The sequence below is a fragment of the Notamacropus eugenii genome, chromosome 1 (genome assembly GCF_028372415.1).
Source record: "Notamacropus eugenii isolate mMacEug1 chromosome 1, mMacEug1.pri_v2, whole genome shotgun sequence".
NCBI classification, from domain to species: Eukaryota; Metazoa; Chordata; class Mammalia; order Diprotodontia; family Macropodidae; genus Notamacropus; species Notamacropus eugenii.
In genome coordinates, this window is record NC_092872.1 from 362,055,312 (window position 1) to 362,082,958 (window position 27,647).

Consider the following 27,647-nt stretch of genomic DNA (forward strand, 5'->3'; position numbering starts at 1 on the left):
AGTAATGTTGCTGTTACCATGTACAATGTTCTGGTTTTGATCTCTCAGTATAGAATCTAAATCTAACCTAAGCACAACTGTCTCATTGCTTTTCATGGTTATTTTTTTTAATAATTATTTGTGATTGAGCTATCAAAGTGTTTCCGTTTATTTTCCTTTAGATAATCTATATTTCTAAAGTGGTAATATACTAATAACGGACAACATATTTTTGAAGTTCAGTATTGAAAAGCTTAGTATAGCATACTGCCAGCATGTAGTAGGCAAACATATTTATAGTGCTTTGCAAGTCTTAAAGTGTCGTATAAATGCTGGTTATTATTACTAATATTATTAGATGTTTTAAATAAATGTTTATTGAGAAAAGCATAAAGAGTATATTTGTATGGAATTTTTCTGGCATCTGTAATTTCATTGGGGTTGGTGTTCTCCCCACTAATACAAATTACAACCTATCAAGAGTTACTGTGTCTAACGTATTCGTCATTCTGTGGCTGACTTAGTGGCCCTCATTCCCATAGGCCCATGCATACAGGCTTGCTGGTCCTCAGACACACAGGTCCATACACACAAGTTTTCATATTTATGAGACCTGGCAGAGTTTGTCCTCTGCTGCCATACCATTCATGAACCTAGAACGACATTTATTTCTTAATGAGGATTTAAAAAAGGATATTAGTGGAGGATATTCTTGTTTTAATAGTTATAAAATAAATTATTTAAATTATCAGAATTTTTTGGTTAATTTCTTATAGATGATGAGAGTGGATCTGAGGAGGAAACTTTGCAGTATTTTTCCACAGTTGATCCGAACTATCGTTCTCGTAGGAAAAAAAACCTTGAATCTCAGAACAAGAATTCTCAGAGCTTTCTTTCGGTTCTTTTGAATATCAATCATGGATTAGTAGCAGTTTTCACGGATATTAAGGTAAGAATTGATAAAATGAAAGGACTTGCCAAATAAGTTCTACTCTTAATCTGCCAAAGGTAATTCTGTTCCACAAATTCTCATTTGGATCCTACTCTATGCAAGGTACCTGTGAATAATGTATTTGATAAAATCAGCATTATTTTGTCGTATTATGATTCAAGAAGGCAGGCATTCTGCAATAGTTACAAAAGAGTTCGAATGCAATTCAAATAAACATGTACTTAAAAAACCCTGGAATATAAATTAAGAGACTCAAAAAAAAATGCAGAACACTTGAAAATTATCAGAGAAATAGATTTAAATGTTAAAAAACAACATCAAAGGGAAAAAAATTTAAGAGCTGACATATTTTGAAGACTAACAAGATTGATATACCATTATCTAACTTTGTTGTTGTAACCTAAAGGCCAGCTATGTTATGTTATGTTAAATATTTTTGATTTCATGTATTTGGATAATAATAACAGGAAGCTGTTACCCTATTTTCAAGAATGATCACTAAGGTAGTATTTAGCAAATAATACAAATAGAACTGAATTTTTAATGCCATAGAGTACATTTAACTTAAGAAATGATCACTTGCATATGATATTTCAGATTTTCCTAATATTCCAAGTAGATATTCTTCTGTCATAAAAATGCTTTTCTTTAGCTAATTCCTAACTTTTGTGTTTTTTTTTTTTTGTTGTTGTTCCCCCGATTAGCAAGATAACAGAGAGATATTAGAAAGTAAGCATGGTGAATTCTGGTTAGAGTTCAATAGTGCTTCATTATTCTTTGTGACAAAATATGAAGGTTTTGAAGATAAACACTACATCTGTCTTCATTCCAACAGCTTCAGTTTATATCACCAAGGTAGGAAGAATATAAAACATGTATTGGTATTTGTTTTTGAGTTTTTAAATATTTCTTTTTCAATTACAAGTTTTTTTAGGGAATCATTTTAGGACAGCATAAAATGGTCTCTGATACTGACACCTCAAAATCAACATTTCACAGAAGCTACTCTAGTGGTCATCTAGATCAGCACTTCTTAAACTGTGGGTGATACATGATGCCACATGGGGTCTCGAAAAATTTGTCAGCAATAAAAAGTTTCTGAACTTGTAACAACCAAAAATTAATTAAAAATCAAATGCATAATGAATCTGAGGCATTTCTGTTTACACTTGCTGGTGTTGCATTGAGCAACTTTACTTAAGCCAAAGCACATGTAGGCCACACAACACCAACAAATGCTGCCAAAATTGTAAAGGGGTTGTCAGTGGAAAAAGTTTAAGAAGCCTCATTTTAACTATGAAGAAGCTAAGATCCAAAATGATGTCCTTGCCTGGCGTCATACAAATAGTAAGTAGTCCAACAGTAATTTCCAAAACTGAACTTATTTTGTTATTTACTCTTATGGCACTACCATTCTCCTATTCATTTGGTATCAAAGTCAACTTGAATTCATCTCTTATAATCCAGACTATTTTCACCAGATCCTGAGGAGTCTATTTCCACAACATCTTTTTCTTTTTCTCTTTCTTTTGACTCAATTTCAGAATTTAGTCAAGAACTGTATTACTTGTCTGAACTGTTCTGTCAGCCTTCTAATTGATCTCCTGCCTTCAGCCTTCTTTTCAATTCATCCTGTACACAGTTGCTAAAAGAGTTTTCCTAATGTACAAGTCTGACCATGATAGTCCCTTGAGAAAAAACCTTGAGTAAAACCTTGCTTCTTATAGTACAGAATATAAATTCTTTAGCCTGGAACTTCAGATGGTTCCTGCCTCTCTTCACAGCTTATTTTACTTTTATTACTTTTCAAATACTTTGTATCTTAGCCAAACCACCATTATCTTTTTCCTCTATAACTTCCTTACAGGTAGTTTTGTACCACCTTATCATAGTACTTTGTATCTGTTAGTCACTTAACAAATGTTTGCTAGAGGATTATAGTTCTCAAGGAATGTTTTCTTTTACTATTAAAGCCCTAGTTGCAGATTTTTTTTTTTAAGTTTGAACTTTGTCTCTCAGATTCTATCACTAAAATTTGTTGAATTTCCAAATGTTACATTTTGGTTGTCTATTTGTCTTACCACAGGTTATCTCTAAGAGATACACAGCCTGAATATTTAATAACACTTCGATGCATCATCTCCCTTCATTCATAATTATATTGTATTGAGTAGAAGCAAAGGAAATTTTATTTTGCATTACCCAAGTCTGTGAACAAATCTGAAGTATTTGATTATTTGATTATTCTTGTGAAAATTGTGAAAGTATTACTAAATATTTTCACTTCTAATATGGACATAGGCATGGTAGATGGAGTGATTCTTCCTGTTGAAGTACGACTTCCCACTACAACTCGCCCACATTGGTTGGAACCTATAATTTATTCATCAGAAGAAGATGGTCTTAGTAGAACTTCAGATGGTGTTGGAGGAGACTCTTTAAGTATGTTGTCTGTTGCTGTTAAAATCCAGTCTGATAAATCAGAGACAAATACAAAGGTTTGTATTCCATGGACAGATTTAATGTAACTGAATTTGTGATTATTAGTCTTAAATTGACATTTATGTAATGGAAGCCTCATGCAGTTGTTAGAGTGTTGAAGGATATACAAGTTCTGTGAAAGAAGAGGAAGTACCAAAGACATGGGAAGAATCTTGGACTTTATTAATGCTTTAAAAAAGGCAAAGGAAAATATTGATTACCTCTAATCTATATGTCTACTTTCCATATGTAAGAAATTTCTGTGAGAGTCATCTATACATGAATCTAAGACATCTGAAATGTAAAGAACAAGCAAATTTTCTCAAGTGAATATCAGTGGGTACTGCTTTTTTGCTATTTCATAATTAAAATTTAGAACCTCTGAGACCATGTCCTTATTGTTTATTCATTTGATTCAAGAGAACAAATTGCCACATTATAGGCTTTATTACAAGATGTCTTCCATGTATATGTTATAATTATTCTAGATTCTTTAGTGATAACAGAAATAACCTGTTCAGTGATCATTAATATCAGTTAAAATAAAAAACAGGGAGATTTAGGCTTGCCAAAAATGTTCACCACTTTGAAGGAAGAAATTCATCTTATAGTCCAACTTGAGGGATTCTGTGGATGGTGTGGACTGCCATCTGCTTCTGTCCATAGATAACATTGAAGTGATTGTCTAAAGCCTTGGAACATTTTTGGATCTCCTTAAAGAGAATTATAATTGTTCAGAAGAGTTTGGCCTATCTGTAGAGGCACAGCAGTGTGGATGGCGAAGGTCCCAGATTAAAACATGCATGTGGATGAAAAACCTGTGGAGCTTGTCTACCCATATGTATATAGCTGAAGAACAAGCTAACATTTATTTAATGCTTACTATGTTCCAGACACTGGGCTAAATGCTTTACAATTGTACTTATTTGACCCTCATAGTGTCCCGTGCAGTTGGTGTTAAGTGTTATCCTCATATTACAGATGAGAAAACTGAATCAGGAAGACGTTTAGTGACTTGTCTAGGGGCATACACCTAGTAGATGTCTGAGGTTGAATTTGACGTCAGGTTTTCCTGACTCTTGGTCCTGTGCTTTATCCATTGTGCTGTTTAGCTGCGCGGAAGGCAATGGGAGAGGAGCATGGTAGGTGTGAGCAGGCTGCAACATAAAACCTTTGAGGACATCCAAAGGAAAACAGGAGTAAAATATGCCATCAAGAAATTACATGATAGAGAGAAGATGTAATCAAGGACAGATGATAGGTGAATGGCAAAAGTACTCCATTGGTAACCTTAGGATATCAAGAGAAATCAAGGAAGGCTTCTAGTAGGTTAGGTGGATCAACTGTGAGGTACTTCTGGGAGGATATGGAAAAGAATAGTCATACAGGACAAATACGTGTGGATGGGTTACAATCTACATTTTTGGAAGGAACTGAATCAGTGGGGTTGAAGAGGTTTGGGGATGTTGGGACACTGATAATGTCAAGGCGGTGTCACCTGGAATGAATTGACACACTCAAGTCTTCTCTTAGTCAAGTGGCAAAAAGTTTATTGTAGTGCTTTAGCAAAAGCAGACAAGGGTCCTTAGGGAACCTGCAAGCTAATGAGGATGGTTGTGGGGCTTATATGGGAAAGAAGCAAGGGAAAAGGAAAGGAAAAGGAATGCCAATTAGGTAGTCTAGGGGTCCAGGTATCTTTGGGAGCTATGGATGGGAAAATGCAGGGGCTCTGCAGAGATAACTTTGTTAATACCAGACATTGAGGGAGTGGTCAGAGGCATGGACCTTGGGGATCTGGTGCAAGGAAGAGTCCTTGGGCCAGCCAGGGTTAAAAATCCTTGGTTCAGGACCTCTGATAAGAGAATGTGTTCTGAAACAAGAGAAAATTTTCTCACAGGGCAGCAATCTGCTAGGAAATTAGGCGGTTTCTAGAGACATGATCTTAGGGCTGGGGCCCAAGGACCCCATCAAGGTCACAGATTCATTTGAGTATAATGGGAGCCGATTTTATACTCACAGAAAAATATTTGAATTAACTATAGAATGCTGATAAAGTTCATGATTTTCATTCCTTTTAAATTTTTTTCCTACATAGGAATTTCTCATAGCGGTTGGACTCAAAGGAGCTACTCTTCAGCACAAAGTACTTCCTTCAGGACTTAGCTGGCATGAACAGGTTAAGTTACTATAAGTTATTCTTTGTCATTTACATTCATTTGTTTTCACAACATTTAAAAACAGACTCTTCGTCCTTTTATTGTAATAACTCTAGTATCATTCTTTTTTATGCCCATGGAGTATTTCCATATTATCATTGTATTTAACAGATTTATAAAGTTTTATATTGTTTGTTGCCATCTAGTCAATTCTTCCAGGTTAATAAAATACAAATTATAAACTGAATTTTTTGGTAGGAATTTGTGATATTAGCTTTAATTTACTTATACAGTTATCCCTTCTACATTGTGTGTAGGGTTAGGGGTTTGGCATCTTGGCAGTCTGGAAAATCCATGTAAATTTTTTTGGCTCTCCCTTTACCAGAAAAGAAGTCTGAATTATTATTTTATTAAAACAGAAAGGATGTACATATTATATAGTATACAGTGTTTCTGAACTTTTTCTGTGTCATCTGCTGGCTTGTGTATATTGTGTCTTTGGCTTCTGCAAAACTCCCAGAAAATTCTCATTTGATTTCTTGTGCCGACCCACAATATATGGAAACCACAATGGGGAAATTGTGATGTAGAAGGTATAACTATATTTAGAAATTAGGACAAGATAGCTGTCAGACTACAGTCAAGAAGACTTGAGTTCAAATATGACTTTAGACTCTTAGTAGCTGTGTGACCCTGGTTTCTTAACCCTGTTTGCCTTAGTTTCCTCATCTGTAAAATGAGATGGAAGGAAATGGCAAGTCACTCCAGTATCTTTGCCAAGAAAACCTGAAATGGGGTCACAAAAAGTCGTATGTGACTGAAACAACCGAACAACAACAAAAGAAATTAAGACAGTCAATATCAGACTTTAGAAGAATAAAATTTTCTTATTGTCAAAAGAATTAATTATTTTTTGAGATGAATATATTTACAAAAAACTCCCATATAAATAGAAATCAGTATCTCATGCTAGAGGTAGGTCTAGAGAACTGTCAGTGAGTGAAAAGTTAGTTTTTCTACTTGTTTTCTTGAATGAAAACTAACAATTTCTAAATATTGTGATTAAGAGGAACTGGTTTTCAACATGATTTGTAGATGAATTTGGGGCAGAAGGATAATCAACAATTTGATTATATAGGTAAATGCCTAGAGGTGACTGGTGAAGAGAAAATCATTAGGGTGCAGAAGGACAGGAGTTTCTAATTTCATTAATAATTAAAATAGTCTTGAAATTATAAGGAGTATTCTTCAGTTCTGATGTACAGATTTGAAAAAATATCTATTCTGAAATTAACCTCAGCTTTAAGAAGTTTAACAACCAGTTTTGAGTAAATCCTTAACTACTATGAGATCATTTGAAATAGTTCTGAATCTACTATAGAACGTTACAGTAAACTATATATATATATATATATATATATATAAAATTTATTTGAAGTTTATTTCACAGTAGATATTTTCCCAGGTGTGTGTTATCATAGCATATAAAGAACATCTTTTAAGTTCAAATGTATATGACTTTGTAATGATGCATAGATTTGGAAATTCTAAACTTGTTGATATTTCTCTTTAGTGCTGTTATCCTTGTATAATTCTCTGAAGTATATTGTAGTACATTTTATTAATAAAGTAATATTAGAGCTGGAGCAGTCTAGAATTATCTCTTCAATCTCTTCATTTTACAGATGAGGATTCTGTGTGAGTAGAAGTAAAGTGACTTGTTTAGGGTCATACAGCTTATATAGCAAACCTAGGACTTTGTACATGGATTCCTCAGTCAGGATAGTGTATCAAAAGAGCCTTTTTTTCCTTCTAAATTCAGCATGTTTTTGTGTCTTTGTGATTATAGATTTTATACTTCATGAATATTTCTGATGAACCTGTTTTGGGATATAATCCTCCAGCTTCCTTTACAACCTTTCATGTTCATCTCTGGAGTTGTGCACTTGATTATAGGTAAGTAAATATAAATATATAAGATGTAAACGATTTTATTACGTTATTTCCAAAGTTATGTTAAGGCAGTTGGTTTAATCTCTCAGTTAAATTCTGTTCAAAAAGTCTTACCAAGAGAACTTTGCCATCTCTTTGATAACTTGTTTCTTTTTGATTATAGGCCTCTTTATTTGCCAATAAGATCTCTTCTTACTGTGGAAACATTTAGTATTTCCAGTAGTGTTTCTTTGGATAAATCATCATCTACTCTCAGGTACTTGTGGAACTTCCCCTTATGTTCTTTAATGTTTATTTTAAAAAATTACCTCAAGCATTTTTATTAATTTTTATACTAATAAAATCTATTTTAGGATAGTAATGAGTATTACTTAGAAAGATAACTGACTCCCTAAAAATATAAGTTGAGTTACAGGTTCCAACCTGCATTGGAAGAGGGAGTTTCTTTTCTGGGACTTCTTTTAATGAGTAGAACCATTCTTTAGTTCTTAACTTGTCATCAGTTTGCCTTAAATAAAGCATATTTTAGGGAAAGATTTAATCGCTGAAATGTGTTTGTTCTTTAAAGAATGTGGTGAAAATGTTTGAGAAAATTCCCAGCTTTTGGAACATTAACACAACCACTTTATATTCCAGCATCCAAAAGTACCAAAAGTTCTTAATATATTATTTTAACTTACCAGAACGTTCATTTAACAAACATTTATTCAGAACTTGCTGTGTTTTAGAATGCCTTAGGTATTGGTAGAAACAAAAGATTTAGTTCAGACATGATCTCTACCCTAGAACTTCTAATTTAGTAGAGGGATATCACAAACATAGACAATTATTATGTGATATTACATAAAAATGTATTAGAAAATTGTAAAGTCCTATCTAAAATCCTAGGGATTTAGGAAAGTCTTCATGTAGAAGGTGGCATTTGAATTGAATTCTAAAGGATGAGTCATAATTCAGCTAGCATGGTGGGAAGGAAGGGTATTCTAAGTGTAAAGAACAGTATAAGAAAAGACATGGAGCCAGGATAATCCTGGTTATATATTTAAGGTTTAGGGAGTTAATAAGTAGGGAGGTACCAGATTGTGGAGTGTCTTGGATTCCAGACTAAGCATTTTGAACTTTGTAAGCAGTAGGAAACCGCTGAAATCTTGTGGAGTAATGGAATGATGCTATTCAGTCTTCCCTTCTCTTTGTTTCAGAACCCTTTGACATTATTCCCCTCTCTCCTTCTTTCCCCTAATCTATGACAGTAAATCAGGTCAGCAAGCATTTATTAAGCACATAACTTTATGCCAAGAGTTAAAGATACAAAGAAAAAGAAAGGCAGTATCTATCCTGAAGGAGCTTACATTGTAAAGGGGAAAAATAACTTATAAAAAAGGGAACTGAAAAGTGAGGTGCCTAGAGATATGGAGTTATTTTGATGGAGGTATGGTGGTGAAATCCAGAGAATGAAGGATGGCTGATATGGGCCCTTCCCCAAAGTGGAGGTTTCAGGTAGAACTTTCCAGTGGGAGAAGGAGGAAGCTGAGGCATGGTGCTAAACCAGAGAAAGATGTGATATTAAAGTGTCTTTTCTTAAAAAGATCAACCCCTTTACGTGTGTCCTTGATCGCATATCTTCCATTTTCTCTAACAGATTGCAATCTCAAATCATACCCATCCTCTCTTTTTTTAAAAATCTTTATCTACTGATTCCTTCTCTAATGCCTTAACAGCATGCCTTTTATTTTAATGTCTTAAAATCTCTCTCTCAAAGTGTAAGGGAGTGTTGGTGCATAATATTTTTTGTTCACAGATGATTGTGCACTCATTGTAGCCTCTGAAGCTGAGATGCAACAAAGTATGGATTATTTCTCTATTTGTGCTAATTTTGACCTAATGGTTAACACCAAGAAAACATAGGTGCCCGAATAGCCAGCACCACCCCACCCCATTGATTACAGTCAGTGGAGAACTTTTGAAGTTCATTTACCTTGACAGTATACTTTCTAGGGGTGTACACATTGATAATTAGGTTGATACATGCATTGCCGGAGCTAGTTCAGTGTTTGGGAAGTTCGGAAAGAAAGTATGGGAAAGAAGAGGTATTAGACTGCCTATCAGACTGAAGGTCTACAGAGCCTTGTGCTGACCTCACTATTGTATGCCTGTGAAACCTGGATGGTTTACCAGCACCATGCCAGGAAGCTGAATCGCTTCCATTTAAAGTGTCTTAGAAGATCCTAAAGATCACCTGACAGGATAAGATACCAGACACTGAGGTACTTTCTTAAACTAAACTGCCACGCATTTGGACTTTATTGCAGAGAGCATAACTTCTATGGGATGGCCACATTGATTGAAACTGCTCTGTCTAAAGTAATAAGGTTCTATTAAATGTCAAATTTGATTGTGTTTTTTTTTTCCAGTTCTCCTCTTTCTCAGCCTGTTTGCTACGTTAGGCACTATTGGTCATTCCCCTCCCTTGGACAGAAGTCCTCCCTTCTCTGGGCTTTCATGACATTACTGTCTCTAGATTCTCCTCCTACCTATGTAACCATTCTTTCTTATACTCCTTTGCTGTTTCATTATCTACATCACAATCCTTATCTATGGATGTTGCTCAAGGCTTGTGTCCTAATCCCCCTATACTTTTTTCCACCTTTACTCTCAGTGATCTCAAATTCAAGTAGATGGCATTGAAAGGAATTAAAAGTGGGTAGGAGTAGAAATAGACAAGATGATAAATATGAAAGATAGTGCAGAGATAGAATCAGCTGGACTTGGATGTGAGAGGTAAGAGAGAGGGAAGAGTCAGACAAACTCATTGTATCACATATGAGAAAAGGGTGGTACTGATGACTGAAATAACTATCAAAAGGAGGATTAGTTTTGAGGCAAAAGGGATGTCAGATTTTCATAACTTTTGCAGTAATGATGTTTAAAGAAAGGTTAATTGTTTGTGATAGGAAGTTGCATGTGCTTATAGTATTGGCTATATCAGAGAAGAATTGATTCAAGTTTGAACTTCTTATATAAGCAGCTAGATGGCCCAGTGCATGGAAAGAGTGCTGAACTTGAAGTTGGGAAATCCTGAATTCAAATCCTGACTTGGACAAGTACTAACTTTGTGATTCTGGGCAAATCACTTCACTTCCTATATCTTATTTCCTCATCTGTAAAATGGGGATGATAACTTCTCAGGGTTCTTATGAAAAGCAATGAGATTTGACATGTAAAGCACTTTGCAAACCTTAAAACACTATACAAATGGTAGTAGTAACATATTATTATATCCCTTTGTTGTCCATCATAAATTTGTTTTTGGTAATTTATTCTTCCTCCAGAATTATCTTGGATGAGGCTGCTTTACATTTGTCTGATAAATGTAATACTGTGGCTGTAAACTTGAATAGAGGTAAGACATTAATCTAAAAATCTACAGTGAGTACCTTTAAGTGTAGATGTTCAATTGTCTTATGGCAATTGTTATGGACAACAGATGCTTAAAGAAATGCTTTGGAGGTTTGGTCTACTTAAGTCTTCATTGAGAAAGGGTTGCTATTTATACTCCAAACATATGTAAATCAAGAATAAAGTATTTACCATTAAAGTAAGATGTGTTGTGAGTACCTCTTGGTCAGAAACTGTAATTCCTTTACAACACCTAAATCCTTATAGGTTATCCTTAAATGAGATTGACATAAAGGTTGATAGTATTAAAAAGAAACATTTTTATTTTTTATCAAAGCACCATTTTGTAATATAGTTGTTAACTTTTTTTAAAAATTTCAGATTATGTTCGTGTAATGGACATGGGCCTTTTGGAATTAACTATCACAGCAATGAAGTCTGATTCTGATGGGGAGCAAGTAAGTTACTAAAATAGATAAAATAAATAAAAAAGTTTTATTTAAACCAATATTTACTTTGAGAATTGTTTTGCCTCATTTGGGCAAGAATAAATGAATGTTTCAGGGTAATATCTAAATTAGAAATGAATATGTAGTTTTTCAGTATTGTTCTATGGCAGTTTATTACATTGAATACATATAACTATATGCCAGAATATGTTTTCTCCTGCATCTTACTATTCATAAACTCACGTCATCCTTTTCTTTCTTGTTCAGACCCAGCCTCGCTTTGAGCTGCACTGTTCTAGTGACATTATTCACATCAGAACATGCTCTGATTCTTGTGCTGCCCTCATGAATCTTATACAGTATATTGCAAGTTATGGTGATTTACATGCACCCACTAAAATGGAAGTTAAACCTGTAGCTGTCCAAAGGAAAACAAAGGTACAGAATGGAAAAGTGTCATCTAGTTCGTTCTATTCAATGACGTGGAGCAGATCATCTGATGTTGAATTATAGGTGTGAAGGAACTTGGAGAAGTTCCTTGTATTTGTGATGTGTACATAATCCTAATTGTTAGACATGCTCCATTTGAGGATGTGTTTCTTCACTATTAACTTTTAGTATTCACAGTTTTTAAGTGCATTTCTTCATGTTCTTAGTGGTGACTGCAAAGACCTCCTCACTTAATCATGAGGTATGTGAAAGTGCTTCGAAATGTATAGTGTTAGATAAATGCAGAATCCCTTTTTGTTTCCATTACTTGACTTCTGAATCATAGTTTACTTAATTTAGACTTTCTTCATATTTTTTACAAGATTTCCTAGTAATCTTTCAGACTTTTTTAAAAACAATTTTTCGTGGGTTTTGTATTATGTGTAGTTAGCTCTTTAATAGTAAAGAGTAAATTACTTACTGCCTTTGAATTTTATAGTTAGTTCCAACGTTCTATACTCCTTTCTATTTGTAATTCTTTGTTCTTTTAACTATAAGGTTACCTTACTTATTTATGATTGTGTTGCTGCCCACTATAACTCCTTTTTCATTTTCCATTTTGTTTTGTGACCATTTCTCCAGTTTTAATTAAATTTTTATCTTTTTGAGAGGCTGCCTTGGAATTGATGTTCTCGTGTAATAAGCATGATTCTAACGGCTAGGTCAGCGGGTGTGAGAAATGAACCCATCTAACAAGCCCTCAACTGTGAGAAATATACTCACCTTAATCAAAGAACAATACCTGTTGTGAAATCAGGAAAGCTTTTATTAATCTTTACATCCATTCCCCTTGAATGGACGGGTAGCCTCCCCAGTAAGGTTATAGGATGACTACAGTACATTCAGCAAAATGGAGCTTCTTACACTGTTTTCCTAACTTTCGATCTCCTGCGACTCCATTCCCTGGCCATGTGACTTTATGTTCTCCTCTTTGATAGACTTTCTCTCAAACAGCTCATCTAGCCTACACATTAGTTTCTGACCTCTGACCTGACCATCCTAGGTCACAGGTCATAAATCTTATCACCCAGAACTGTGGAAAACAGAATTTCCCTGTTTGCCACAAATTCTCTGCTTTTTCTCTTTATTAAAATTTGTTTCCACACTTAAATCCAGTCAGTGCCTCCTCACTTTCTTTCCCCTATGAGTTCTTCCCTTCATTTGTCTCCCCTTTGTATCAATATGGGAAGGGAGCAAAGTTGACTGACACACTGACAGATTACAAGGGGCCAGTCCCCTTTCATAAGTACAGATACAGAGATTGAAAAAAAAAAAGGTAGATCAATGAATTGTCCATTTAGAGGTTCCATCTTATACAGCAGTCTGGGGAGGAACATCATCTGATTCAGTTTTCTAGTCTGGATGTTTGTTCAAGCTGTCTTCCGCACAGCATCTCAGCATCTTCTTCCTTTTATCTTCCTGTAGAAATCCAGATGTCCTCTCTTCTACACAACTAACTGTAATACAGTTTTAGGTTACCATTCCTAAGCTTTATACCCTTATCACTCTTACAAAACCAAAATTGGAACTTTGGCCAATTGTCATGTTTAAGAAATACACATTAGAACCTAGTTTTTACATTTTACATTAATTTACTGTTCATTTCCCCCCATGAGGAGGATGAGATTTCACCAAGGAGTCAGTAACAGGCTCCAGGACTTAACAATACAATAAATAATCATTTTTAACACAGTACATATCACCTCATAAAACAAGTCCATCTTCTGATAATGTGATGCTTCTTTTAAAACATTTGCAATATAGACCACAGACCATTTTTCGTTTAACATTAACCAACTGAGACAAAAATACTATTAATTATGTATGCTAATTTCACTAACCCTTGACCTGTTTGTCCCCATACTATTACTAAGAATTAAAGGACCCTGACTTACTATTGTTGGTCTAAAATCCTAAGCCTAATAGCTTAATTTTTGGAGTTGACCTCAGATGTTTCCCTACCAACAATCTATTATTTAGTAGATCTGGCATTATACTTACAAAGCTTTTAATTATAGGAAATTGCCACTAAGAGTAGGTACATGTCAGGGAAATAACATCTCCCTAACTTCATGTCAATTCCCAGCAGGAGTAGATTGTCAACTGGCATCCAGCCAGGCTTAAACTGTGTCAGGTGTCAGTGAGGAAATTGTGTCAGGAGAATTCTACCTTAGCTCAGGCTGAATAGCTGTTCTACCTTCCTCTAAGAAACTTAGACTGACATTCTTTTGCCCAGAATGAAGATGTCTCTGATTTAGTCTTAGTAATTAATTCAATCAATTGTATTTACCCAATTGGTCTTTGTAACAGGTAAAAACCTTATTCCAGGTCAGGACCTTTGTCCATTACTCCAAAAGAGTTTTAGTCTCATTTGTCTTAAAAGGGCCCTGGAAAACCTTACCTTGAAAGCTCCTTGATCTGGCTCTCTAGAGGCCCATAAACTTTTCCCTATCATTATACCCAAATCTCTGTTCTGTTTCCCACCCTTTATTCTATCAACCCCAATCTCCAGGTTACTGGCCACTCCCCTCAAGACCATCCCTGGAACCCCCAAATCACCTGGGATCACCCTTGAACTCCTTCCTCAGTCCCCAGATAACAAACTTTGACCTACGTTAGTTGAAAGAAGACTTGGTTTGAATTCATTTGATCAGGACCCACTAAGTGTGTCGCTATTTTGGGGTCCCAAGCACCCCTAACTTCAACAATTCCATACAATTGCAGTTAATTTTAAATCCCAGTCTTGTCCTAAGGAACAATGATTCAACATTGCATTTATACTTGGATTTCCTTTCTTATCTAATTATTTGCATAACATTCAGAAAGAATGTTCTGTTTCAGGGATTTTATTTTTCACAAGACCATACCAGAGTACCCATTTACCCAGTTAATTGAAAACAGTAAGATTCCACTCCTTGCATTGTGCTTACATCTTAAACTCTCTGCTTTGATCATAGAAACATGCCATGAGGATGAAAAGCAAGGACCTAATCAGATATCATCTCTACTTTATAGTCAGACTCAGAAATAGTCAAGTGGGAAAATATTCCTTTTCATAGGAACACTGTGGGAAAACTGAGCCAGAAGGATTCTATCCCAGGCTGAGGACAGGATTGTCCCCTGAGGCAAACTTCTGCCTGTAACAGGCACATTCTTCTCTGAGTAGTAGAACAAAATTAGTAATGGTGCCATTGGCATATACAATAATAGATGGCAGGTTTCACTAGTAAAAAATTTTACCAGGACTTAACATTTTAGATCTTAAATTTGTCCTAAAAACAAATCACTAGAGATTATTTATCACCAAAACAAATTCCTTGTTTAGCAACGCCGTATACAAACAGTTTACACCTTCCATGAGAGATTACAGCTTCAACTAAGCAAGGTGTCACTCTGCTTGGGTGATGATTTTAGGCTTTTCAAGTCTTAGGGGGACAGAGTGGGGCTGGCACCCCTGCTTTCCTTCCACAATAGGAAAGAGTTGCATCTTTTCTCTGAGCAGCTCTGAGTTCAGATTAGATCTTAAGAAATCCTTCTGTAATGACTGGACTTCAAAAGGACAGGGGGATGGGACCAGGAGGCTGTCTTAAAGTTTATCACAGGGCTTCCTGGAGCCATAAAACTCCTGGCCTCCCTTATCTTGCCCCTTTTCTTCCAACCCCTATAAGAACTTTATATAACAAGTTAGTTTACAAATATAGATTTGGTAGACCTTCCAAAAATTATACAGAAGATTTTATAAAACATTTCTTCATACAACAAGTATTTTCCTCGAACAGTTTATAATTTATCACACAATCCTCGTGAACCTAATTGACAAAAATTACAAAAGATCTAAAACCAGGCCTTTGCACATTTACCAAGTTTCTTTTCACAGGCATATTTTTGTAAATGCTTGATTCATAACAAAAATCCTTCTTAACAATAGAAATAAATTTTTTAACATACTTAGTGCATCCTTAGATGGAACAGGCTTGAAAATCAAACCCACTGTGTGTGTGTGTGTGTGTGTGTGTGTGTGTGTGTGTGTGTGTGTGTGTGTGTGTGTGTGTGTGTGTGTGTGTGTGTGTGTGTGTGTGTGTGTGTGTGTGTGTGTGTTCCCCCCAAGGGCTCTCATTTTGTCAATAGGAATTCTACAAAACAGAAACTGTTACACAGAATTCATTACAACTTTTTAACCAATTCATCATTAATTTCACAATGCAATCACCTTGAACAGTAATTCATCTCCTTACCACCACGTACACACACTCTATCACCTGATATCCTTTCAGATAGAGTCATCTCAAATTTAATTGACCTATTATTTTTCAAATCAAGTTACATGATTTTTTTGTCTTCTTAAAATATTTCCTCACACCCTCATCACTTACTGAAACCATCTGAACGTGACCCATCCAGAACCATTCAAACCTCCTTATCTGCCTTGCATATTTTCAATCAAATTTATTTATCTTTCCAAATCTTTCAATCCCATTATTCAGATTATCCTTCCTTTCGCTGCATCTTAACCATAACTGTCTGCACTGGAATCCCATTCCAACTCAAAGCAAAAAAAAAAAAGTTAAATCTACCATTGTGTAGCAAACATCAGCATTATTACTGCTTATTTATGACGAAATATAAGGTTCAGATTATCAAATTTCTGTCACATCCTTTTAAAACCTCAGTCTATATATAACACAATACACATTTAAAAATTGTGTAACAATTACATTAATGTGGGATCCTTGTGTTAAGCACTTTACAGTCATAAAGACTAAATAACAATATCTTTTTCTGCTTGATCCTGATAGGAAGAGCACACTCAGATGCTGCTTGTTATTCCTTCAGGACAGATTTTGACTTGAATCATATCAAATCTGGATTTATAATCACTAATGATAAATATTTTAACCTTTTTTTTTTTCTTTTTTAATCCCACCTGTTCTCCTCAGGTTAGCTTAAAATATGCCACTCTCTCCAGGCAGAATCCTTCATAGTTTCAAAAGATTCCTAATTGACTGCCTAAGCACTCAGTCTCCTTGGCTTCATCTTTCAGAATCTTCTAAAAGAAATCACTGAAATTCTAAAGGGAATGTGCAAATTTAAACACATTGTCTGGTATCAGATATATTTACTTAATTTAAACATGAAGTACAGATTTTATCATTGAGATCTCAATAAGTCAAAACTCAACTTTTCACTCCAGGTAGCCTGTCTTTTACTTTGCTAATTTCTATCACAAAAGAGATCCTTCTTTAGGTGAGGTAGGGAATGGTTTGCTCCTCCCCTGAGGGGAAAGACCTTCCTAGTTCCAACAAAAAATTTTGAGGCAGATTAACTAAAGAACCTGCCCAATCCAGGCAAAAGGCCTAAATAGTTTAATTTAATGCAGATAAAGTGTGACTTCCAAGCATGAAGCTTGCAAGCTTAGTAACTAATAATAATAATTACAAATCACAGTAAACAATTTTTATATCCAATGACCTTCTGTAACTTCTGTCTATTGGTTTCTCAATCAGGCTAAACATTTTTTGAAATGAGATAGAGGGGTGGGAGGGAGTACCAGGTCTTGGGCATGTGGATACTTACTCAGCTATTCTACCCATACCCCCTGTCTTTTACATTTCAAACGAACTACTCGCCATTTCTTCCAGCTTTTTTTTTTTTCTTAAAAAAAGAAACTTAGAGGTTAAGAGCCCAGCAATTTTTAACTTATCAAGAGAGCCACATTTTTTTTATTTTGAGTTAAATAATTTGCAAAGAGCAAAACTCTTTCTTTTTCACATTCAAAAACCTGACCAGGGTTTAGAATGCAGAAAGATTTTTTTTTTTAAAAACTTTTAAAAAGTTTTCAGACTCTCTATTAACACCATTCATGCAACAGATCAAGCCAAATAGGAAGACATCTCTCTCTCTGTGTCTCTCTCTTCTCTCCATTCACTCGCTACTCTACTGGCTGCATTTACAATTTAACGAAATACTTTGCAAACACACAGATATACAACAGAACAGATAGAGAGCAATACAGATCCTCTCTTTTTAGGAAATTAACTAATTTTAGATTAGACCATTCAAAATTTAACTATTCATGTCAATTTACTCTGACTCAAAATCAATTTCAAAAGGATCCTTCCCAGAATCTACATTCTCCCCCTCCCCTCTCCTCCTCTCTGCTCTCATTTGGGAGTAGATCGGAGAAGGAATATAGCCAGCTTTCCTTCAAATGAGCTTCGGAAGGAATACTCAGAGGATTCTCTGTCCCCTTTTCCATACCATTATCTTAAGGGGACTCACTTCCCATCTTAGGACTTATGCTCCAACAGTGCATAGTCACCGAGGCAGACAAGGCAGTATTTAGCCACTGGTTTTTCTGTTCTGGTCCCTGACTCACGCTGCCTCCGGCCAATCAGTCTATCCAGAGATTGTTGTTCATTTATCACCACCATATTAATGTTAAAAAGTTGAGGTTTTGTATGAGAGTTTGGGATCAGTGAAAATACTCTGTAATTTCCCAAAGTAACCCAAGTCCTCTGATTCTTAATCTAGTATTCTTTCTATTGCACCATACTGCCTGTATAAGCTTTCCTTGTTGTCTATATCTAGAGCAGGGATGGGAAACCTGCGGCCTCGAGGCCACATATGGCCCTCTAGGTCCTTCAGTGCAGCCTTTTGTTTGAGTCCAAGTTGTGAAGTTTGGCTTCAGTCAGAGGGCTGCACTGGAGGACCTAGAGGGCAGCGTTTGGCCTCAAGCCTTCAAGTTTCCCACCTTTGATCTAGTGCTTCTTTATGTAAATATTTTAGGCCATGGATCTATCTCCTTTTCTGATTTTTATTTTCTGCTAATTTCTGGAAATCTCTACTCTTGTTGGTCTTCTTACATTTTACTTATGCTATATGCTGTCACTGTATGCATTTTTGTCCTTCTTTATATTTCAGTTTAGTGGTTGTTTAATTGGATTTGTAGCTCTCTAAATAACTACATTTTACCATTCAGTCCCTGGTTAAGAGACTGTATTTTAAACTGTGATCTAGAAATTCAAATCCTGTTACCAGTTACCATATTCTTAACTTATCTGTTCACTTTCCAGATCTGCCTTTTTAATTCTTTTTTTTTTTTTTCCTTTTGTTTAATTTTTTTTTATTTTTTAATGTTTAACAATCATTGCCATACAATTGCGATTTTATCCCTCCCCACCCACCCCCCACTACCTCCCTCCCTCCCCACGACTGCATACAATTCTGTATAGATTCTACATATACTTTCCTATTGAGTATATTTTCACTATAGTCATGCTATGTAATCAGACTAAGATAAATGAAAGAATCCGTATAACAAATCAGAACATGATACACAAACAGATACACATACACAAACATGATCTGCTACATTATGTGAGTGACTTCCATATTTCTCTCTCTGAGTGTGGAAGGCATTTTGCCTTGAGGTCCACCATTGGGATTTTTTTTTTTTTTCAGAAGTTCTTGTGTTATTACAAAAATCTAAGTCTACCAGAAAAAACTCTCACACACTGTGGTTGTTGCTGTGCATAAAGTTCTCCTGGTTCTGCTCCTTTCACTCAGCATCAGGTCATATAAGTCCTTCCAGGCCTCTCTGAAGTCTTCTTGTTCATCATTTCTTATGGCACAATAGTACTCCATTACATTCATATACCATAATTTATTCAGCCATTCCCCAATTGATGGACATCCCCTTGACTTCCAGTTTTTGGCAACTACATAGAGTGCTGCTATAAATATTTTTGTACATGTGGGACCCTTTCCCATTTTTATGATCTCTTGGGGATATAGTCCTAGTAGCGATATTGCTGGGTCAAAGGGTATGCACATTTTTGTAGCCCTTTGGGCATAGTTCCAAATTGCTCTCCAGAATGGTTGGATGCGCTCGCAGCTCCACCAACAATGAATTAGTGTTCCAACTCTCCCACATCCTCTCCAGCATTTATCATTTTCTTGTTCTGTCATGTTTGCCAATCTTATAGGTGTGATGTGGTACCTCAGAGTTGTTTTGATTTGCATCTCTCTAACCAATAGTGATTTAGAGCATTTTTTCATATGATTATAGATAGCTTTAATTTCTTCCTCTGAAAATTGCCTGTTCATATCCTTTGACCATTTATCAATTGGGGAATGACTTGTATGATTATACATTTGGGTCAGTTCTCTATATATTCTAGAAATGAGGCCTTTATCCCCGAGCTTAGCTGTAAAAATTTTTTCCCAATTTACTACATCCCTCCGGATTTTGGTTGCATTGGGTTTGGTTGTGCAAAAACTTCTCAGTTTAATGAACTCAAAGTTATCCATTTTGCATTTCATAATGCATTCTATCTCTCCTTTAGTAAAGAATTCTTCCCTTCTCCATAGATCTGATAAATACACTATTCCTTGCTTCTCCAGTTTATTCATGGTATCAATCTTTATACCTAAATCATGTACCCATTTGTACTTTATTCTTGTGTACGGTGTCAGGTATGGGTCTATGCCTAATTTCCGCCACACTGTTATCCAGTTTTCCCAGCAATTTTTGTCAAACAATGAGTTCTTATCCCAGAAGCTGGGGTCCTTGGGTTTATCAAACAGAAGGTTGCTATATTCCTTGCCTACTGCATCTTGAGTGCCAAGTCTATTCCACTTGTCTACCTCTCTGTTTCTTAGCCAATACCAAGTGGTTTTGATAATTGCTGCTTTATAGTACAGTTTAAGGTCTGGTAGCGCTAGGCCACCTTCCCAAGCATTTCTTTTCATTAGTCCCTTTGATATTCTGGACCTTTTGTTTTTCCAAATGAATTTGGATATTATTTTATCCAGCTCTAGAAAGTAATTGTCTGATAGTTTAATTGGTATGGCACTAAATAAGTATATTAATTTGGGTAGAATTGTTATTTTTATTATATTAGCACGGCCTACCCATGAGCAACTAATGTTTTTCCACTTACTTAAATCTGAGTTTATTTGTGCAAAAAGTGTCTTGTAATTGTGTTCATATAGTCCCTGGGTTTGTTTTGGCAGGTAGACTCCTAAGTATTTTATACTGTCTACCCTAACTTTAAATGGGATTTCTCTTTCTATCTCTTGCTGTTGAACTTTGTTGCTAATATATAGGAATGCAGAGGATTTGTGTGGGTTTATTTTGTACCCTGCAACTTTGCCAAAGTTGTTTATTAATTCAAGTAATTTTTTACTTGAATCTCTGGGATTCTCTAGGTAAATCATCATATCATCTGCAAAGAGTGATAACTTAGTTTCTTCTTTGGCTATTCTAATTCCTTGAATATCTTTATCTTGTCTAATTGCTACAGCTAACATTTCTAGTACCATATTGAATAATAGTGGTGATAATGGACAACCTTGTTTCACCCCTGATGTTATTGGGAATGCATCTAGCTTATCCCCATTGCATATAATGCTTGCTGAAGGTTTTAGATAGATACTGCTTATTATTTTATGGAAAGTTCCCTTTATTCCTACGTTCTCCAATGTTTTTAGTAGGAATGGATGTTGTATTTTGTCAAAAGCTTTTTCTGCATCTATTGAGATAATCATGTGGTTTTTGTTAGCTTTGTTGTTGATGTGGTCGATAATGCTAATAGTTTTCCTAATATTGAACCAGCCCTGTAGTCCTGGTATGAATCCTACCTGATCATAATGTATTAATCTCGTGATAAGATGCTGTATTCGTTTTGCTAAAACCTTATTTAAAATTTTTGCATCTATATTCATTAGGGAAATTGGTCTATAATTTTCTTTCTCTGTTTTGTCTCTTCCTGGTTTGGGTATCAAAACCATATTTGTATCATAGAAAGAATTTGGGAGGACTCCTTCTTCCCCAATTTTCAAGAATAGTGTATGTAGTATTGGAATTAACTGTTCTTTAAATGTTTGATAGAATGCACTTGTGAATCCATCTGGCCCTGGAGATTTTTTCCTAGGGAGTTCATTGATGGCTTGTTCAATTTCTTTTTCTGAGATGGGGTTGTTTAAGTATTCAACTTCCTCTTCTGTTAATCTGGGCAATTTGTATTTTTTAAAATATTCATCCATCTCGTTTAGATTATCGAATTTGTGGGCATAAAGTTGGGCAAAGTAGTTTCTAATTGTTGTTTTAATTTCCTCCTCATTGGAGGTGAGTTCACCCCTTTCATTTTTAATGTTAGTAATTTGGTTTTCTTCTTTCTTTTTTTTGATCAGATTAACCAAAGATTTATCAATTTTATTAGTTTTTTCATAAAACCAACTATTGGTTTTATTTATTAATTCAATAGTTTTCTTTATTTCAATTTTATTAATCTCTCCTTTGGTTTTCAGTATTTCTAATTTGGTATTTACTTGGGGATTTTCAATTTGTTCTTTTTCTAGCTTTTTCAACTGCAAGCCTAAGTCATTGATCTCCGCTTTCTCTATTTTATTTATGTAAGCATTCAGAGATATAAAACTTCCCCTAATAACTGCTTTTGCAGTGTCCCATAAGTTTTGGTATGTTGTCTCACTATTGTCATTCTCTTGAATGAAGTTGTTGATTGTTTCTATGATTTCTTCTTTAACCCAATCCTTCTTTAGAATTAGATTATTTAGTTTCCAATTGATTTTTGGTTTCTCTTTCCATGGCCTTTTATTACATGTAATTTTTAATGCATTATGATCTGAAAAGGATGCATTGATTATCTCTACCTTTCTGCACTGGATTGTGAGATTTTTATGTCCTAGTACATGGTCAATTTTTGTAAATGTTCCATGTACCGCTGAGAAAAAGGTATATTCCTTTCTATTCCCATTTAATTTTCTCCAAAGATCTATCATATCTACCTTATCCAGAGTTTTATTTACCTCCTTAACCTCTTTCTTGTTTATTTTAAGGTTGGATTTATCGAGTTCAGAGAGGGGGAGGTTGAGGTCCCCCACTAGTATAGTTTTGCTATCAATTTCTTCCTTCAACTCCCCCAACCTCTCCTCTAAGAATCTGGATGCTATACCACTTGGAGCATACATGTTTAGTAATGATATTGCTTCATTGTCTATGGTGCCTTTTAGTAGGATATAGTTTCCATCCTTATCCCTTTTGATTAGATCTATTTCTGCTTTTGCTTTGTCTGAGATTAGGATTGCTACTCCTGCCTTTCTTACATGAGCTGAAGCACAATATATTCTTCTCCATCCTTTGACCTTTATCCTATGTGTATCCCCCCGTTTCAAATGTGTTTCTTGTAAGCAGCATATTGTTGGATTATGGCTTTTAATCCATTCTGCTATCCGTCTCCGTTTTATGGGAGAGTTCATCCCATTCACATTCACAGTTATGATTACAATCTGTGTATTTCCCTCCACCCTCTTTCCCACCATTTGTGCTTTTAACTCTCCCGTCTCCCTTCCCCTCCTCAATAGTATTCACTTTTCTCCCCCTCCTCCTGCAGCCTTCCCCTCCTTCTTTTAGCCCCCCTCCCTTTTAGTCCCCTTTACTCTTATTGCTTCTTTCCTCCCTTTTAGCCACCCTCCCCTTTCTTCCCCCTTCCCCTCCTACTACCTATAGAGCTAGTTAGGATTATCTGCTTAAGGTTATTGTTCCCTCCTTTGAACAAATCAGATGAGAGTACCTCTCAAACAATGCTCATCTCCCTCCCCTCCTTCCCTCTACTATGGTTTTGTACTTCTTCCTGTGATATAATTTGCCATTTTCTGCTTCCCCCTTTCCACACCTCCTATTACATTCCCTTCTCATACTTAAATCATATTTTTGCCATGACATCATTTACTTTATGCCCGTTCCCTCTACATATATCCCTTTTATCATAATAGCTGCACAGTTCTCAAGATTAACAGGTATCATCTTCCCTTACAGGGAGGTAAACAGATTGCCCTAATTGAGTTGCAAGTTTTTGTTTTTGTTTTTTCCCCTCTGTTTACCTTTTTATGATTCTCTGGAGACCTGCATTTGAAGATCAAATTGTCTATTGAGTTCTGGTGTTTTGGTCAGGAAGCTCTGGAAATCCCTTATTTCGTTGAATGACTTTCTCCTTGCCTGAAATGTTATGCTGAACTTTGCTGGGTAGTTGATCCTCGGTTGGAGTCCCAACTCCTTTGCCTTACGGAATATTGGGTTCCAATTCTTTCGATCTTTTAATGTAGAAGCTGCAAGGTCCTGTGTGATCCTGACTGTGTGACCTTGATATTTAAATTGTTTCTTTCTGGCTGCTTGTAGTATTTTCTCCTTCACTTGATAGCTCTGGAATTTGGCAACTATATTTCTTGGGGTTTTGAGTTTGGGATCCCTTTCTGGTGGGGAACGGTGGATTCTTTCGATGACTATTTTGCCCTCTGAGTCTAGTACTTCTGGGCAGTTTTCCTTGATGATTTCCTGGAAGATATTGTCCAGACTCTTTTCTTCATCATGGGTTTCTGGCAGGCCAATAATTCTTAGATTTTCTCTCCTGGATCTATTTTCCAGGTCAGTTGTTTTTCCAATTAAATATTTTAGATTTTCTTCTATCTTTTCATTCTTTAGATTTTGTTTGACTGATTCTTGTTGCCTCATTGAGTCATTAGTTTCTACTTGCCCAATTCTAATCTTGATCGTATTGTTTTCTTCAGTTAGCTTTCGCATCTCCTTTTCCATCTGGCCAATTTTTCCCTTTAAGGAGCTATTTTCTCCATTTAATTTTTGTACTTCTTTTTCCATTCGACCAATTTTCCCAGTTAGGTTTTGGGTTTCCTTTTCCATCTGATCAATTTTCCCTATTAGGTTTTGAGTTTCCTTTTCCGTTTGATTAACTCTTCCTTTTAGGGAATTATTCTCTCCAGTTAATTTTTGAACTTCCTTTTCCATTTCTTCAATTTTCTTTTTCAGATTGATGTTCTCATCAGTGAATTCTTTTTTTATAGTTTTAAAATCATTGGCCAGTTTTTCTTTTATATCCTTCTTCAGACGTTCCAGGTAATCTAGTTGTGCTTGCGAGAAATTCATAGTCCCATCTGAGGTTTCAGATGGAAGTACAGTCTCAGCTCTGACCTCTTTGGTGTTTGTGTTTTGGTCCTTATCCCCATAGAAAGATTCTATGGTTTTTTCACTTTTCGTCTGCTTTTTCCGATTCATGATGTTGGCTGAGTGTTGTAGCTTTTGGTTCTTTCAGTCAGAAGGTACAGATCTTCAAGTTGAGTTGATGTTTGTCTAGGCTAAAAGCAGGCTTTTTTTTTTTTTTTTTGTTGTTGTTGTTGTTGTTGTTTCCCAGATCAACCCTGGGTTTAGCTTGATAGGTGTGTGGGAGGTGTGGTCTGGTCTCAGGATATCTCCTCAGCTGGCCTGAGGCAAAGGCAAGGTGCGGGGGATGGTGATCCCAGCTTCCCTATTGTCTTCCCTTTTCCCCTGGAGGGCTGGGGCACGCCTAGAGGCTAATGCGTGTTCCCGCCCCTCCTGGGGCTCGTCTCCCAGGCTGAGGCTTGCTTGGGTCTCAGTGCGAATTTTTCTCTGCCCTGGGTCGTCTGTCCCTCCAGACAGCCTCCACCACGGTAGGAAGAATCCCCCTTTGCCACCTCTCCAGCCTCTGGTGTTATGAGACCACCCGCCCCCTTCTGCTGCTCCCACTGATCCAGGATCAATCTGGGGAAGAATTTTATGGTTCCCTCACGGTCATCGGGGGGGAGGGGAGAGCACTTACTGATCACTCCGGCATCCCAGCTTCTGGATGTTCAAGTAGTGACCCACTGAAGTCCCGTCTTTAGGCTGAAGATTTCAGAGGCTGTTGCGCTGATATCGTTGGCTCGGCCTGGCTTATCTCCTGCTCCGCTGGTCTCGCCCGCCACTCTCGGGCCCCTCGGGTCCCCTCCGCCCTGCCGCGCCGTGCCTTTTTAATTCTTAAATTCTTGCTTTTACTCAACAGAAGTGATTAAAATACTAGTGTTTCTATGATCTTCTGTTTTCTGCCTAACACTTCATAATCATTAGCAGTGTTTTCTCAGTTTTTTCTGGTAGTTATCAATTGTTCTTCACGAATCTCTAGAAATGAGTTTTACTCATCAGGTTTTATCATTTCTGGGAGGTTCTCTCTTACATTCTGGAAGCCACAGGAAGATAGCAGAGCACTTTTTAATGTCAGACTGACAAATAGCAATCTCATACCCTTCAACATGGAGTCACCAACCACCATTACTAGTGTCTTCTTTCTCTGACCCTTAACTCTGGATATTTTTTCACATGTGATTCTCTCACTTGGATGATCTGTAAAAGTACCGGGCAAGAAGTCTAAAAAAGTGCTTTTACACTTATGAACTTAATTAACGAAGTGTTTTTTGTGAACTTCAATTAATTAGTTTTTGTTGTTGTTATATAGGTGGATACCACTAGTTGGCCATCTTCACGAGGCCCAGCACTTCCTGAAGCTGATCAACAAATCTTGAGAGATTTGATGAGTGATGCCATGGAGGAAATTGATACTCAGCAAGCTGCTTCTCCTGTAAAGCCACAATCTAATGGTAAGATGTAGACATTCTCTTTATCAACATATTGTAATTCTGTCCTTTATTACTGTATATTTGCGGTTTTCCAAAATCCAACTTATTTAAGAGTAAAAATGTCAGTATGTAAAAAATTTTTTAGAATTTGATTATCTAGCATTCAATCAAGTCTTATTTATTGAGTCCCGAGTAGGTCCTTAAGTTTCTGGGAGATAGAGAAGAAATATGAAATATGATCATTGTTCTTGGAAAATTCACAGTCATGAGCATGAAATTAGATTCGGGAATTAGATTCATGCACCTGCAATGTAAACAGGGCAAGACAGTTTACTGTTTAAGTATTGAATTTTGTAGTGTAGAAATAACTTAAAAAAATATTGCCATAGAAGTTTTCAAGGAGATGGTGAAACTTGATATGTGCCTTGAGTCACGGTTAGCATTTAAATACACAAAATGGCAATACCAGGTTAGGAAAGCAGCATGAGCAAGACTTAGAATGAGAGTAAAATAATGTCACTTAATTCAGTTTTAGTATGTTGAATTTAAATGTATGCCATGTTAAAAGCATTACGGTAGAAGCAAGGAATTAGAGTTGCTAATAGTAATTTAGAGTTTCTATGTGTGGACAGTGTACATGCACACACAATCATAAATCCTCTTCATTAAAAACTACCACACTATTTTTGGTGCATAATAAGAATACTCTTGATATATAAAAATATACCTTACAAGTGTTTTTGGCAAGTATAGCTATCAGATACCTCACATGTGCATGTGGCAATAAAATTTTTTATTACACATTTATTATAATTTTATTACAAATTTAATAATAATTGAGAAAAATCAAATAAAAAAACAATAGAGGGCAAAGTCTCACTCCAGATCCCTAAGCTATAATAACATAGAGAATGTAGTATAATCTACCATTAACAAATATTCTGAGTATATGCATCCTATTTGAAATGTTCTGGTCAGTAAACCTCTTAAAACTTAAATATTTCCTACTTTTTTTTTCTAAAATATTCCTTGAATTTATCATTCTTTGAGTCTAATTCAGTGGATTTGAGGCCCAGAAAAGCCATTTTATAAAATTAATCAATCAGCCTTTTGAAATTTAAATCTTAAATTTCAGTATATTCTTGTTATTTTTTTCTACTTTAAGATTATTGCATGTATACTGTTAATTAAAAATGTTTTTATGTTATACCATAGAATTTCTTAATAGGAGCCTTAAAAAGAGGACAACTTTCTCATTTTATAGAGGATACAACCAAGCTTTAGGAAGATTACATAAAGAATATGTCTATAGCTACTTAGTAATAGAGTTGGGGCTAGAAATTAGGT

At 35.8% G+C, this 27,647-nt stretch overlaps 1 protein-coding gene across 5 annotated transcripts in view; it reads left to right on the forward strand.

Moving 5' to 3' along the window:
* Nucleotides 1-27,647, forward strand: part of ATG2B (autophagy related 2B) — a 141,728-nt gene that overhangs the window by 84,246 nt on the left and 29,835 nt on the right. For all 5 annotated transcript variants that reach the window (XM_072630300.1, XM_072630302.1, XM_072630301.1 and 2 more), the window contains 10 exons: nucleotides 756-928; nucleotides 1,636-1,786; nucleotides 3,233-3,429; nucleotides 5,508-5,588; nucleotides 7,418-7,524; nucleotides 7,685-7,777; nucleotides 10,851-10,921; nucleotides 11,299-11,375; nucleotides 11,634-11,804; nucleotides 26,180-26,321. In XM_072630300.1, coding sequence (XP_072486401.1) covers nucleotides 756-928; nucleotides 1,636-1,786; nucleotides 3,233-3,429; nucleotides 5,508-5,588; nucleotides 7,418-7,524; nucleotides 7,685-7,777; nucleotides 10,851-10,921; nucleotides 11,299-11,375; nucleotides 11,634-11,804; nucleotides 26,180-26,321 — 1,263 coding nt within the window. The remainder of the gene's footprint in view (nucleotides 1-755; nucleotides 929-1,635; nucleotides 1,787-3,232; nucleotides 3,430-5,507; nucleotides 5,589-7,417; nucleotides 7,525-7,684; nucleotides 7,778-10,850; nucleotides 10,922-11,298; nucleotides 11,376-11,633; nucleotides 11,805-26,179; nucleotides 26,322-27,647) is intronic.